Source organism: Anastrepha ludens, chromosome 2 (genome assembly GCF_028408465.1).
Source record: "Anastrepha ludens isolate Willacy chromosome 2, idAnaLude1.1, whole genome shotgun sequence".
Lineage (NCBI taxonomy): Eukaryota > Metazoa > Arthropoda > Insecta > Diptera > Tephritidae > Anastrepha > Anastrepha ludens.
The window spans coordinates 44,178,149-44,195,403 of record NC_071498.1 but is presented as its reverse complement, the minus strand read 5'-3'; the positions used below and the strand labels follow the sequence as shown (position 1 = coordinate 44,195,403).

General features: G+C 36.1%; 1 protein-coding gene across 3 annotated transcripts in view; it reads left to right on the top strand.

Annotated features, from left to right (window-relative positions):
* Nucleotides 1-10,228, top strand: part of LOC128869834 (dipeptidase 1) — a 127,363-nt gene extending 117,135 nt beyond the window's left edge. For all 3 annotated transcript variants that reach the window (XM_054112442.1, XM_054112437.1, XM_054112448.1), the window contains one exon: nucleotides 9,327-10,228. In XM_054112442.1, the coding sequence (XP_053968417.1) occupies nucleotides 9,327-9,434 (108 nt within the window). In that variant the 3' untranslated portion in view covers nucleotides 9,435-10,228. The remainder of the gene's footprint in view (nucleotides 1-9,326) is intronic.
* The last annotated feature ends 7,027 nt before the right edge of the window (nucleotides 10,229-17,255 follow it).

Sequence of the window (17,255 nt, the reverse complement as noted above, 5' to 3'; positions counted from 1 at the left end):
AAGCTTAATTATTAAAACTTGGGTGGTAAAAATTTCTGTGTGACAATGTTGTAGCGATTTTGTACGTACGTACCATTCGAAAGTGGTTAGTTCTAGGTTCGAATCTCAGTGTTTGAAATATCAAAATGATAGAAATAATTTTTTTAATAGCGTTCGCTCTAGGGAGGCAATGGCAAACTTCCGACTGTTTTTCTGCCACGAAAATCTCTTCATAAAAAAACCATTTGCTGTTCGGAGTCGGCTTAAAACTGTAGGTCCCTCCATTTGTAAAACAATATCAAGACGTATACCACAAATAGGGGAGGAGCACGGTCAAATATCCAAAAAGAGAGTATGCGCCATATATGAATATATATAGCAGTGGAAGAATATTTTTGTTAAACGTTCGAGAGCCAGCAATTTCTGTGGATGGTGTCTTTTATCGGCGTTTGCTGAACGAACATTTTCTGAAAGTAATGAGAGGACACTCTTCGTTCAGTACACACAAAGATTCCAGCAAGGTGGCTGTAAGTCGCACACAGCCAGACCAACCATGGCGATACTGCGTGATTTCTTCTCTAACAAACTGATAAAAGGTTTCGGTGACATATTCCGGCCACCCAGGTTGCCCGATCTTAGACCTTCCATAGGCCCATTGCGGTACCACTGGAACTTATCCTTACCCTATTTGTTACTTTTCCAACCATGCCGTAGCTTTAATAAACGAGCAAAACTTCGTTAGTTTTAGATGCGCTATGTCCCTTGGTTAGTTAAAAATGCCGTGTCAAGAGTGCGGAACCTCCTTTTAACTAAGGTTTCACACTCGCATAAAAGAGGTTTGACTGTTTCCTCTCTTCTAATTAAAGAAAGACTCACCACGTTCATTGGTATCCGAGCTCCCTCATATGGTATGGTGGGCATTGGCGTCATCTCCTAGAACTAATTCAGGATTGTGTGCTTTGCAGTCTGCCACAATTGTTCTTATCAGCGGCGCCCGCAGTGGACCTTTGTCGTGTGCAGCAAAGTAAAAAGAGGTTAGCCAGATGTTGCTTCCGCTCACTTCTTAACTAACCGTCGTGTTACTGAAATTTTGAATAATAAATATAATAAGTTGTGTTTTTGCAATTATACATGCCCTTTTAATACCTTCACAATAGGTCTTGTATAACTCATAACCTGAGGCCCTCAAGCCGCAAATTTTGCCATTCCGTGCCCAGTTCCTGTATGAGGATTACATCTGGCTGAACTTCTGCCAGACAATTTGGCAGGCTTCCTTACAGTGGTGTTGAGGATGCATCAGCTGTTAGCGTTTATGTCTGGATCTTCCTTATTTTCCCATAAAAGTTCCCTTTCGAAATACTTACGCTGTTGTACGAAATACTTATCCCTAAGCTCATTTCTGAGCCTGAAAAGGCGTATTTTTCTTCGGTGGGATGTTCTTCTTCACTCATTGGTTCTGTTTCGCTCATGGGTTCTGTTTCGCTCATGGGCTCTGTGCTATCCTTAGTGGTGAGGAACTCTATTGTCTCCGTGTCAGTTTTGTAGTTATGTAGTTTTATTCTTACAAAACCGTATCTCAATTGCCCATCGTAATTCGCTAAAGGTTCAATTGAGTTTTCGGTCAGGAGTAGGAGAGCCTGCATAGTAGCGTGCTTCTGCTCTTTCGACTCTTCTGCGCTGTTCTTACTGCTTAATGTTTTGACATATCTCCACTCCTGCTTTGGGATGTCTGGATTGCAGACCCGAATGACTTTCATTATATTTTCTGGGTCTTCGACTCTTGAAGGTAACCAGACTCTTGCTCGCGGCCTGGACGGAATATCCTTCTTGTCCACGACTACCAGCTTGGCACTCGGGTAGACTTCACCGACTTTTGAGATATCCAAAGATGCCATGTACATTTGAACTGATCTATCATCCTCGCACGCTATTATTTTTATCTGGCCTTGGTGCCAGCCTAAATCCGCGCACGCAGGTGTGCTGGGGTTCTCAGTATAATCTTCAGTGCCACTTTCGTTAGCTCGGCCTCAACCCATTCCCATTAGGCCTTGGGGATCATATCCTCGGGATGGTTTTCATACAGAACTCCTATAATAATGCGGTCTTTTGCAACCTTCGTTAAGGATTTTATGGGTTTTTGTTTTGTGCCTTTTTGCGTTTGGCTTAGTTTCCTCCAAGGACCGTTGTCATTTTGGAGCAGATTGTGTTGGTTTAAAATCTGGGTTGAAGTCAGGAATGATTGCTTTCGCTCTTTCAATCGCTTGCTTCAACTCCTGTGTGAGTTCACTCTCTTTTGGCTGGGTTTCGTACACTCTCCTTAGGAGTCATGTACGATCCTGGTATCTCGCTTTCGCTGGGTTTACCACCCTCACAAGCGGCCATCCTTCGGTACTGGAGCTAGCAAAAGCTGTGCTTACGGGACCGTTTTTGGAGGTTGTGTCACAGTTGACTGCCGGGCTAGTGCACTTCTACTTGTGCTTGGACCTGTGTCCAGTACTGTTATTTGGCTATTTACTGGCCCGGCTTTCGCTCTGGCTGTCACTATAATTTTAGAACGACTTATTAAGCCGATATATCGATTTTTCTTTGAGTCCGGTCGCAGCTCGTATTGCGGAAGTTGTTGTTCCTGTCGGTCGTTTAGAGAAGGACCGATCTACTTTTTTGTTATTTTTATTATTTGGACATAGCATTCTGGACCCAGGAGTGTCGGAGAAAATATGTCCGCCCGTGCATAGCTCCAATCTACAGGGGTAAGGCTAGTTATTACGGAGGGCGCCAGGTATCCGTAAGCTCCGTCTGAGACTTGATTAATTACGAAAAGGGCCCCAAGCCTGACAGATTCTCAGCACGGGTCTCATCACACCTTCATCCAGCCCTTCACCTCCGACCACGTTAAAAATACTTTGAATAGTGCTGCACTATTGAGGAGTATCGAACACTAACCATTGTACCCTTAACTTAGCTAAGTATCTCCTAAAAATAGGACAACTCTGGTACTTATTTCCAGCCGGCACCCTCGGGGAGGGTTCAGTGAAGGATTTTCACCAGCCCGATCATAAGGGTTAACAATCAAAATTAATGGTTGACAAATTTTTGATCCGGAGTGTACACAAATTAAAAATAGCGCTCCGTTTCACATGCCACCGACTTCCAGTACTTATTTTGTTCAGCGCAAAAATTGCTCAATTAACCGCGCGAAATTTCAGATGCGTAGAAAAATTTATTTGAAATATTGGCGTCAGATTTTTGATTAGTTTTGCATATAAAAAAATTGTGGAAGAAAATACATCTCGTTTTTGAAGTCCTTAACCTTTTTTTACCCCACCCTCACATCACCTCTTACGACGTTAAACAAGGCTTTAAGTTTCGTTTCTATGAAAATAATTTCTATAGCACTTTAGTTTATAAATGAATTCAATATCAACTAAACTTAATAACAAGTTTTATAGCTATTTTGTAGATAATAGTGATTGTGCTACATCGCCGGCAGTAGCAGCAAAATAGTTTGGTAGGTACATTTGCAATAATCGATAAATCAAGTATTAACATTTTTTTTTTATTTTTTAGACATCAACTGCTCTGCATAAATATTGTAAATGTAAATGTTGTTTAATTGCCTGTAAAACAAGAAAAATATTTAGTTAGTAGTAAGCAATTTTGTGCAGCACAATGTACGCACACAAAAGCATAGATTCATGTAAACATACAATAATATACATACATACATATATACTCAATCTGTATACTCTTCACAAGCAAATTTAAAATATATGCATTCAATATAAAAGTATTTCTGATACACCAACAAACGTGTTTACATTTTGTCAATATGGGTGGGCATGAGTACCTGTTTTTATACTGCCAAATTAGATAAGAATCAATGAAGCGAAAAAATGTGTCAAATCTGGCAATAGAAGTTGAATGTGTAAGTGTAATTGAGAAAGGATAACTATAGCGCCGACAATGTGCGACATAAGAATAGTAAAAAAGATGCAGGTTTGGTATCAAAACTTATGTAGGTTTGATTTAGAATTTTCAACATTGATTATCGGCAGTTCGTTCAACTGGAATACATTGCATCCTCAACTAGAAGCGAATTTTTTTATGAAAAAATAAGATACATTTTTCAACTTGAGAGTTAGTTCTCAACTTTATCTCAAATATGATTTTGCAGTTAATATCAACTTAATGATTTTTTACGTCATAAATAAACTAGATTTATTTTCTTAATCTTGTTCTTAAAAATGTGGCAAATAAAGCGGCCGCCGTAGCCGAATGGGTTGGTGCGTGACTACCATTCGGAATTCACAGGGAGAACGTAGGTTCGATTCTCGGTGAAAACAAAATTAATAAAAACATTTTTCTAATAGCGGTCGCCCCTCGGCAGGCAATGGCAAACCTCCAAGGGTATTTCTGCTATGAAAAAGCTCCTCATAAAAATATCTGCCGTTCGGAGTCGGCTTAAAATTGTAGGTCCCTCCATTTGTGGAACAACATCAAGACGCACACCGCAAATAGGAGGAGGAGCTCGGCCAAACACCCAAAAAGGGTGTACGCGCCAATTATATATATACAATATATATATATAAATTCCATCTTAAAGCAAGTAAATCATCTGAAAAGCTTTCATAGAATTCTGAGGAATTTGCCATGGAACTAAATAAAGGGTGGTTAAATTTTAAGGGCCGATGTTGAATGTGAACCACACTTAAACGTCAAGTTTTTTTTGCATTTCATTCGACACTGTTCAATTTCAGGCTAATTAAATTTGATCCATGGAAAGATACGCGTTAAAGTTATTCAGACTTGTTATGAAAACGGGCGTTCAAATCAAAATGCATATCGCGCACTTCGTGATTTTTTCGGTCAATTCAATCGCCGAAATGTGCGTACAATCGGAAAAATTGTGCTAAAGTTTGAGCAAGCCGGGTCTGTAGGGAATGTGAAAACACAAGTGCATGGTCGTACAGCGCGTACTGCAGAAAATATTGCTGCTGTTCGCGATAGTGTGGTTGAAGAGCCGTCCACCTCAACTCGTCGCCGTGCCCAACAATTGCACCTCTCACGCTCGTCGTTGATAAACATTATGCATAAAGACTTGCATTTACACGCTTACAAGGTGCAATTGACTCAAGAACTAAAGTCACTTGACCATTTCAAGCATCGTCAATGGTCCGAATGGTGGCAGGGAATGGCAACAGTGGTTCACATTCAACATCGGCCCTTAAAATTGAACCACCCTTTATAACCATCGGCCCTTAAAATTGAACCACCTATATAGCTTATAATTCACACCAAACTGGTTCACTTGAGGTGCATTTAGAGCGAGGACTAGTTTTTTTCTTTCGATATACTTATGTAAATAATTGGTAAATTACACAGCGGGTGCGAATAGTATCTCTTTTGAATAGCTCGGCACTAAATTTTGCTCGTAAATGGCGTAACATTCGAGGAATTAAAACTATGAGAAACACAATCATGTCCTAGATCGCTCTGGTTTAAGGTTAGGTTATAGTGGTTGCTGCTCTCTATGAATGTGTAGAGTGGCACACTTAGATGTGCTTGCGCCACTAACCCACACCGTTTTGAAGTCACTTCGTCTCTCTAATCTCTTCTTCCTCTTAATTGGTGCGATAGCCGCTTACGCGATTCGGGTCGAGTTTAACCATGCACGCCAGCCTCAAAGTTTGCCAGACATTCAAGAAAGTAGGAGTTTACACAGCGATGACGTGTTCTGATCAGATTAGTGTGTGTTCTGATCAGTGGCAAAGAAAGGGTTCAACGCCTTTCACCTACTTTTAGTTTCTGTAGCTGCGACAGACGTCATACGCTTCTCAAGTGTTCTCATCAGGCAGTGCTCTTTGAGGTGTTGGTCGGTCAAGATAGATGAGGGACTTGGATCTGTTTACATTTATTTTTGGTCTGACCTATGGTTGTTGAGTCACAAGTGGGCTCAGTGACTTATTTAATGTTGTAGCGCATTACAGGATTATTTGATTAAGTTCTTTGATCGATATTCAGTAGATATAAAGAAGTGATGCAAGTGATCAGGCTTATTTTACTTCTACTATTTTGTTTTATTTCTTTAATTTATAAATTTATTAATTCACATTTTTTTTTTATTAGAAGTTTTTTGAGTTTGACCGCACTACGACAATTTAGAGCCTTAATGACACCTGTTAAGTGTACTTGCTGCGGTAGACGCTACTTCCATCACAGAACGCAAATACATACTCTGAATTCAGATGTTTTTACTCGCGACTGGCCTAAGGAAGTAATTCAAAAATAACCACTTCCGAACCAGATTTTTATTTAAGCAGTTCTGATTTTGCTACCGTAGCCAAATGAGCTGGTGCGTGAATACCATGCGAAAGTGAACAGGTTCGAAATTCCGAGCGCGGAACACCAATTGATAGAAAAAAGTTTTTTCAAGCAGTCGCCCCTCGACAGACAATGATATACCTCCGAGTGTATATCTGCCAAGAAAGAGCTCTTCACAAAAAATCGTTTGGTGTTCGGAGGCGGCTTAAAACTGTAGGCTCCTTTATTTGAGGAATAGCGTCAATTTACACACCACAAATTAAAGGAAGAGCGCGGCCAAGCACACAAAATAGGTATAAGCTCCAATTATATAAATATATGAACATAGATCTGGTTTTTCCTACCAAATGCTTGGTTTCGGTATATTATCGATTTTTAGAAATGCAAAACATTTTCATTATTTACGAAATACAATTTAATACAAGTGACTGAACCAGCCGATTTTTTAGTAGCCATCCCAACAACCTAATTTTCTATGGCCTCTTAGATGAATGCTAATCTTATCGCACTACTGGCTTGGACGATATGCCTGAATACATAGTTACTGGACTACCTGCACAACATAAAACATTCTTTGCAGCAGCATTTTCGTCACACTCGTTTGACATCTCTTTAATGTTTATTACCGTATTTAATGCAGAAAAGTTTGTATGTTTGATGCAGAGATAGCAAGCAGCGCTAAAAATTCTTCTTCTTGATTAGAGCAATAAAAGATTACGCGACTTTGGTTGAGTTTAGCAAAGTGCCCCAGTCGTTTCTTCCTCGTGCTAACCGAACACAATAAGTGAAGTCAAATCCTCTTCCACTTCACAAGGCAGATAATGCCTTCCTCTTTCTGTGCTACCGCCAGCAGGAGCCGCATTTAATACTTTTAGTGCCGGCGCATTTGAATCTATTCAAACAATATGTCAAAGATTATTAGGGCCCATCTTTTCAATTTCAGCTCACAAAAGGTCGGTTACCACGGCTAATTAAACTCCCACAATCAATGGAATTGCGAAGAGTGCACTTGAGTTTTCAAATCTCTAGAGGCAATAATTTAGTTAGATAACAAAATGGGCATGAAAAAGAAATGTGGAAGAGAAATTTGACACCTAAATCGAGTGCTCTGAGCTCCCAAGAATTTTATTATTTTTTGTCTTCATTTACTTACAGACATGGTTTCTGAAAGCAAATAGTTTGAGATCTTTGTTAAGTTACGGTGCCTGCCATTTTCCCCGAAGTGCAGATAGTCAAACTGAAGCCAAATAGGTCAGTGTCATGTCACGCGAGTGGGTTGGTATTTCATGTCTTTAAATCCCCCATCCAAATAATGAGTTTATTTTATGAAACGCCTGAAACTCGAATGCCTTTTAGTGCCAAGTCTGCTAGGTATTAAAAGAAATAATTTCTGAGATGATGATGTCGCAAATTTTCCAGTTCCACAGGTCTATGTAGAACACTCTCCACTTACTGCTCATCTTTACAGCTGCAATAAAGTTCGTTTGCGTGGAAGCGCCCCCAAAGACAGTGTTCAGTCATAGTATCCACTACAGCTCGAATGGAGGAAACATCCAGATAGATTAGTGATTAATATGTTTTTTTTCACTGAGACGAATCTATATTTTCGTCCAGAATGTAGGCTATTTGCCTGTTCAATGAAAACCGATATAATTGGACTTTACTTGAAGATGGAGGAATGCCCGCGTAATGGGCAGAGTTTACTGAGTGTAGCACGGTGCCCTATCGTCAGTGGCACAGTCCGGGGAACATAGTGCCCACGACGCTTTTTCAATGCAGTGATTTAATATCAGCCTGGCTGATGGAGCAATGAAGAAGTCTACATATATACACGTACTACACGTATGTTATATAGTAGGCTATGAAGTAGAGAATTGTATCCAGTATTGCCTGAGATCTTCTGCTTGTAATAATGACTTTTACTTAAGGATTAAATATAAGATAAAGAAAGGAACGCCAGTCAGCTGAGAATGATCGAAAATTGCCTAGCTATAAAAATTGACAAACAAATTTTGAACTCTTTAAATTCGTTCCGGGCAAATGGTTTATAGAGTAACGATTTGGTTGTGTTGCAATTGTTTCAGAAGTGAAATTCGTTGATGCTGTTGAATCTAAAGTTCTTTAACGCTTAGAAGCCACTGACTGTTTTCTTGCACTGTTCTTTACCACAAAGATGCAAAATTGGCGGAAAGTTACTGGCGGCTCATTTGCTTGAATTTGGTTTACTGAAACTTACAAATTTTAGTGCGCTGCTGATTTTAATCACTTTTTTGTTTAGACAGAACAGAAGGCACATTCGTACAGCGGAGCTTACCATACATTTGGCAACAAGTTTTTTTGCCTCTTTTTAATATTAAAATTAAGTGCTAAGAATATTCAATACACTGATTCATTGGTTGCTATTTTTTACTTTTCTTTATTTCTCTTGATACTTCCACTGTTGTGAGTTTGATACGGCTTCGAACTGACGGAAGTTATCTCTGATGTAATCAGATTCGGCGTGCGTCAACCATAAAGAAATAACATCGATCAATTACTTGTCCTCGTAAGATTTTCCATCTCAAAGGCTGTGAGAGAATTCATATAAAATATCTTACGAAAATATTAAGAAATGGCTATTGCATCTAGAGGTGAACGGTTTACAGGTGATAAAAGGAATTTGCGATGAAATGAAATGCAAATTATTTATTTCTTTAATAAATTCCGGGTAAAAGTGTAACTTAAAATGTTATTTGTAGCACATAGCTGGTATAATACACACATTTTTTAAAGAGGGAAATTATGAAACCCAGCTTGTGTTATAAAATCTTCATTCTACTATTAAGGCCTTAGGAGGAAATATCTTTTGTATGATAAGTTTAGGAAATTATAAAAGAAAGCTATTAAAAAAAGTACCAGTATAACTACATGTTTTACAAATAAAATAAAATAAAAAAACATTGAACGATTTCTTAACAAAGCAGTCGAATAGAACGTCTGTCATAATCATATTCTTGTTTCGGTTTTTATCTTCTATTTCCCTGAAGGTACGCGATCGCATGGAGCAGAAAAAAGTTCCACCTGTCGATCAGACTATACCACCCGAGGATATTATGGGAAGATCCTACTGCCGTTATCAAGGACCACGAACGTGATTACCCTCATAAGATAGAGAGAGAGAAGGAGAGAGAGGAAGTGAGAGTGAAATTCGCCACAACCAAACAAGAAACAAATAAATAACTACTACTAAATATATTGGAAATAAGAGTATTAAACCAAACGAATTTCATAAATTCGATGTATTTCTTTCGCAGCGCACACAAATTTACAAAAACCAATTATACGAACGTTAAATTACGAATTAGAAACAAAAATATCTACGAAATATTAATACGTTAATGAAGAAAGCAAAAAGAAGAAAAAATATTACACAAAAATTTAACGGTGAGCACTAATCGCAAATGGCAAATAGTTATATCTTAAACGTGTAAGTATGTGTATAAACCAAAACAAAAACAAAAAAGAAAAAAAACCAAATATTTTTTCAGTCAGTCTTTATCAATGTAACGAAGTTAAACTTAAAAAGCGTACATATTCATAATAAAATAAATATTTGTATGTAAATAATGGGGAACAAATGCAAAGGGGTACTATTAATTAGGATTTACTAACTGTAAATGATTGGTGATAACTTACTAGATACACATATTTGCTATTATAGGAAATACGATACATGTAACGGTGCACGGGTCTTCTTGCAAATTTTTTGAGTCTAGAGTATTCATGTGAGTGAATACTGTGTCATTGTTGGTATAAAACAAAAAAAAGCAATAAAGTAAAACAAAAATACAAAATAAAATGAAATGAAATAAGAAATTAAAAAAAAATAATTATGAAATAAAAATAAAATAATGAAGCTAAAAAAAATTAAGTAAAAAAATAAAAAATATATTGTAATAAAAAAATAACAAAGTAATACAAAATAAATAAACTGAAAAAAGGAAATACAAGGAAATAAAGTGAACAAAAATAAAATAACACAAATTTAAAAAATGTTAAGTAAAATTTAATAAAATTATAATACAATATATTAAATAAAAATAAAATTATAAAATAATATTTACAAAATAAAATAAAGTAAGACATACAGAATACTCTCTCTTCAGCGGGCACTTAAGGGACTAAAAACGGTGCCCTCTTTTGGGAGATGCCCGTTTATGAGAAATGTGCGAAAAAAGTTTAATATGTTATGGGAGGGTTGTCCGCTCAAGAGAAACATTGCCAAAACAAATGTTAAGGATTTGTGGTATGTTTTGAAAAAAGGATCCGTTTATACGAGGTGACCATTATGAGAGAGTACAGCGTAATAAAATGACATAAAAGATAAAAATAAAATAAAAGAGCATATTAATACAAAATAAAATAAGTTAAAGTAGAATAAAATAAAATAAAATAAAATAAAATAAAAGAAAGTAAAATAAAATAAAATAAAATAAAATAAAATAAAATAAAATAAAATAAAATAAAATAAAATAAAATAAAATAAAATAAAATAAAATAAAATAAAATAAAATTAAATAAAATAAAATAAAATAAAATAAAATTAAATAAAATAAAATAAAATAAAATAAAATAAAATAAAATAAAATAAAATAAAATAAAATAAAATAAAATAAAATAAAATAAAATAAAATAAAATAAAATAAAATAAAATAAAATAAAATAAAATAAAATAAAATAAAATAAAATAAAATAAAATAAAATAAAATAAATTAAAATAAAATAAAATAAAACAAAAGGGGGGAAAACCAAAAAAAAATAAATATAAGTAAAATAAAATAAGCCACATGATAATGTACGCCGTCAAAGACACTCCTCAAGGCGGAGTACTTTCACCCCTTCTCTGGAATCTCGCTGTAAACAGTTTGCTTCGAAGTCTCGAAAAAGCAGGCTGCAAGGTTGTATCCTATGCAGATGATATTGCTCTCTGCGTGTCTGGCAAACACCTGAATACCCTCACTGAGCTCATGCAACGCTCAATCAATATTCTGTCAAAATGGTGCACCGAATGCGGACTAAATGCGAACCCAGCAAAGACAGATCTTGTTCTCTTCAATAGGAAACAATAATCTCCTCCACTGCAAACAATAACTTAAAAAGGGGAATCATTACTTCTATCAGATTCAGCTAAAAATCTAGGAGTTATTCTAGATAGGAAGTTGAGTTGGAAATTGAACATTGAAAACAAATGTAAAAACGTTTTAATAGCTCTTTATACTTGTGAGAAAGCTATAGGAAAAGCTGGGGTTTTTCACCTCGGATCATTTATTGGATATTTACCTCGATCATCAAACCGATACTCTTCTACGGTGTGGTTGTATGGGTGACAGCACTCGAAAAACCGTGTAGAGTAACCACAATTGATCGAGTCCAAAGAACAGCCTGCCTCCTGATAACAGGATGCTTAAGTACAACACCTACTAAGGCTCTAAATACGTTGCTTCACTTGTTCCCTATCGATCTGGCTGGTAATGCGATTGCAGCGAAAGCAGCGACACGCATGAATGCTATATCTTGGCTATTCGGCCATACTGAACAGGAACACTGTTATCTCTTTCGACATAGACTATCATGTAAGTCTTTCATCACCACCCTTGCTAGGGAAGAATGGAAGACAAATCTTACCGAAATCGATGGGCCTCTGATTATATATACAGATGGTTCAAAACAAGACGGTAACGTGAGATTTGAAATCTTTTCCAATTCCCCTCACATCAATCTATCATTTAGATTACCCGACTACTGTAGTGTATTCCAAGGGAAGTATGCGCTATCTGGTATGTTGCGAAAACTCTCTTAGAAAAGATAATATCACTAGAGGATATCCGCTTTTTCACTGACAGTCAATCGGTCGTTCGAGCACTCAGCTCCTCTTATACCCACTCAGATGTGGTTCGCTCCTGTCTCTTATCTCTTAACGAAATAAGTGTTTAGAATTCTGTCCAAGTTATCTGGATACCGGGTCACAGTGGATTGGAAGGTAACTGATAAGCTGATGAGCACGCAAGAGCTGGAGCTGTGCAATCAAATGTTAGTAACTTACCCACTCTCCACATTTCGCTCTCAACATGTAAAATGATCATTGATCGAGAATTTCACAGCATTGCTGATCGGAGGTGGCGAGTGGAAACTACTTGAGTTACGACCAGACAAATTTGGCCATCCTACAATCTGAAACAGACAAAAACCCTTATAAGTCTTTCGAAATACGAACTAAGACATATAATTACTCTTATCACCGGCCACTGCCCTTTGGACACTCTTGCACGTCGGCTCGGGGTACCTCAAAACGACCTGTGCAGATACTACGAGGACGAAGATGAGGACGTATTGAGCAGGCATTTGCTGTGCAGTTGTCCCGGTCTAGCCAGAAGTCGACTCGCTCTTCTAGGCTTTCCAACAATTGACAATCTTTCAGTACTCTCGGACCTGAAAATCGAATCACTCATTAAATTCTCGAAGCGAATTAATATCTTTGACCAAAATCTATAATAAAAATCTCGGTTAGGTGGGGAAATCATATAATATAATGAGCTCTAGGGCAACACAACGGACCCAACTTGCGGTCTATGTGGCACTCCGATGCGGGGTCACCCTTAAAACAACCAACCAACCAAAATAAAATAAAATATAAAAATGTCAATAAAAATAAATTCTTTAAAAAAATAAAATAAAGGAATAATAAGAATACATTTAAACGAAATAAAATAAAATATAATAAAATAAATAGCTACAGTGTACTCTCTCCCAACGGACATCCTTCTTAAACGAAAATTTTCCGTAACCGATCCGCTTTTTCAGTACCACAAAAATTCCTAAGGATTTTTAAAATGTTTCTCCTTGAGTGTACAACCGTCCCATCAAAAAACGCGAATACTTTTCTTCCCACCAGAGCCATTTTAGTTCCTTCATAAGCGGACGGCTTACAACGCCGCTACTTCGTCTTATTCACAAAAGCTCTTCGCTAGAAACGTACGAATTAAACAAGTAACGTCAATTATACACGAGAGCTGACCATGAACTCGGCATCATTTTACGAATTACTGAAACGACTTGTCAGTTTTTTTTTATTTTACACACGAAGCGTTGGGAACTAGTACGTCCAAAGATACTGAAACATTGCTTCGGGAAAGCTGGTTTTGGGAAAACATACATCGCATCATCTGACGGTAGTGACTCAACCGCAGAGGATCACTATCGGCAGTTACTCTCCAACGATGTTAATATAGGTACTTATGGCTCGGAACCAAATCGAAGGTGAAAATAGTAATCTTGAAATGGTAATTGTTTCTCAATAATCGATCAAGATGAACTAGAAAATGAGCTTAATGACAACTTATCTTCTTACTAAGAAGCTTATTTAGCTATAAGAAGACGAAACGTTTTTTCTTTATATCACGGCGACCTCCTCAGCCTTTGAATTGCTTACTGACTTTCAAATGCGCCCTGAATATATTGAAAAAGAAAAAAACTTGAGAAGCTATAAAGTCTGACTTTTTAAATACATTTGAATAATTTTGATAACAAAATTTGTTTTTTACATTTGTCGTATTTTTCTATGTATATTAACATCATGATTCAATTATTAAAGGTTTGCTCACTAGAGACATTCGATTTTTGACACTCCCTTACAAAAGGTTGTATTTAAGAAGGTGAATAAAGGGGAACAAATTAAATCCTTTTTGGTAAAAATGGTAGCAAAAAAGTATTTTTTTACTTAAATGGAAGCAAACAACGAACGGTTTAAAAATAAATTTTAATTAATATTTGAATTTAAATAAAGGTACAAATAGAAGTTATTAGCGGAAGGTATCAAGTCTGATATTAAAACAAGAAATTATTTCATTTAAACCAAGATTTTATTTTGCGAATTACAATAATTTTTAAATTTAAAACCGATCACGAAGTTGCAAAGTTTCGCCAATATGACACTATTGGGTGTTTAGCCGAGATCCTCCTCCTATTTGTGTCATGCGTCTTGTTGTTCCACAAATGGAGGGACCTACACTTTTAGGCTGAATCCGAAAGGCGGATGGTTTTTATGAGGAGCTTCTTCATGCTGGTACTGTACTTCGCTAAGCCTCCTCTGGACAATTCATCCATCCATTGGAAACAAGTTCCGTCAATATCAACATTCTTATAATGACGTCTGCACTGTTATCGATTGCGTCGGCACTATCCAATTATTCTCGCTGTCGTAACTCTTTGGGAAATGCTCTTTTCAAAACATGAATTCCTTCTAAATCACCACATCATAAGAAAGAAAGCTTTTTAAATTCTCCTGTTATCGATCTCGGATTACCTCAATTAGTCTATCATGTCCTGACTTAAGCGGTATGTATTCCATGTCATACTACCACAGTCCTGGACATACCGATAAAAACTCTTTAGCCGGTTGTTGCTCGTAAGCAGACCATTTTGAAAATGAAAAGTTTTTTCTACAAATTTTACTTTTCCTCCACTTTTACTAAACATTTCTAAAGCTAGCAACCCAGTGTATTGCTAAGGGAGCTGATTTGTCAAGAGGGAACGAGAAAGCTGCTTACTGAGCAAACCTTTTATTATTGAATCATGCATATGTTCTAGTTTTTTAAATAAAACAAATTATTCTTCATTTTTTTTACACTTTTCTCACAAGCGGACTAATTGTTCAGTCACTTAGTTGACTTAATAGAGAGAGAGCGCTGTATGATGAAAAAAAAAACATAAAAATAAATAGAAAATACAAATTCAATTGAAGAATTAAATAAAAAAGTTTTATATTACTTTTTCGAAATAAGGTTTGGGTCAATAAAGATACTACACTCTTTTATTTGTACATTTTTTAATTTATGTATTTACTCATATTTCTTAACGAAAATTAGAGCTGGCTTTTCTTGGTTGCAATAAAACGCAATATGTGACCTAGTCTATGAAAAGGGGACATACATAGGTGTCAAAAAATCATTTTGCAGTTTTTGTCGACTCGGATTGAGTTTGAAACAAGAAAGTCATATAAATTATTAAGTATTTATATTTTGTTATTTATTAAATTTTTTAATATTTATTGTTTATTATTTAATATTTATTATATGGTGGAACGTCTTATGAAACAGGTCTGATGCAATTTTTTTCACTTATGTTGCTGGAAAATAAATAATATCTCAATCCCGAAATTGTTATAACGAATCCCGAAAATGTCGGGATCATAAAAGTTGCAAAACTGGCATTCTTAATACATACATACATTATTAATGAGCTATCTGACATGTATGTATGTATATGCGAGATATTACTCCATTTCCTGGTTATCATTATTGAGCCACACCATAATTACCAAACCAAGTTTACTACCAACATTTTGAAGCACATCAACAAACACACCAAAATAGCGCGTATATGTATATATAAGTATGTACAAACAAATATGTTTGTATTATTAGTAAATTAACATTAACATTAAACAACAATTAGTATTTAACAAAGTGGAAAAACGAAAAAACAACAAAAAAAAAAATAAATAAATATCCGATAAACGGTTACCCGTACATAAATTAAAAGTGATAAATACTATGTAATACTAAATAACTATTGGGTATACTCGTATGTATGTATGTACAGTTAAGCTCAAACAGCACACACACACGCGCCCATTCGCATTCACATGAGTTCGTTTAAGTGTGTGTGAGTGTGTATATATGTAATATTATATATAAGCATGATATGAAAGTAAGTAAGCTAATATTAGCTCGAGGCCACAATTACATATGTAGTAGGTATGTAAATGAAAAAAGGATTACAGGACAACTTAAACGGAATCTATGTACTTTAATAATTAACTAAATAGTAAGTCATTAAGCTGATGTTAATATAAATATACAGATAGATAGGTATCTATGAATGATGCTCACAAATGAACAAATGAACCAAAAAAACAAACAAAATAAGGAAACTGTTAACCAATTGTACATACATACAAACAAACGTAAAAACATACCCATAAATGCACATATACATAAAATGTATTATAAAAAAAAAGTAACTTACCAAAAGTTAGCGCATATCTCATATCATTTGTGGTTTACTTGCACGTTTTGTTTTGCTTGATTTTATAAATTTCACTTTGTCACGATATGTGGGTGTGTAAGGCATTTTTAACATTTGGAAAGAAATCTGATACAATAGCGATCACGATTAGTAAGCCTCTGCGAATTTGACAGCATTTTTCAACCTTGATTCGGGAACACATTCAGAAAATTCAAAATACAAGTTTACCCCTCAAAAGTGGTATTCTCGCCTTCGAGGTAGTTCCCATCAACTGCAACGTAGTTATGCTAGCGTTTGATCCAGCTCTCGAAACATTTCTGGCACTCAATTTTCGGTATAGCCATCAGAGCCACCATCGATTTTTTCATTACCTCTTGTCGCCTGTTAAAACACGTTCCCCGTAGTGGTTTTTTTGCTCGATCACAAAAAAAATCGCACGGAACCATATCAGTTGAATTCGACGGCTTTTAGATGGTATTCGTTTCGTTCTTGGTAAAAAATTCACGGATAATGAAGGCACTGTGCGGTGGTGCGTTATCATGGTGCAAAATTCACGAGTTGCTTTCCCACAAATCCTTTCTTGTTTGGCGCATACCTTTACATAAGCATCTCATAACGCTCAAATAATAGTCCTTATTAGCAGTCCAACCTTCTGGCTAAAATTTGTGGCGTGTACTATAATACCGTTGTCACCCATAAAAACCGTGAGCCTCGCTTTGTTTTTTCACTAAAAACGACGTGGTTTTTTTGGTCTTGGTTCATTCGTAGTTCTTCACTTACTGCCACTACTTTCGTCATTCTCGGTTGAATCACGATCTCTTCTGGAGCGTTCATCCTACTCTCAAATAACTGTTTTTTTTTAGAGTACCATTATGGAAACAGTTTCCCTA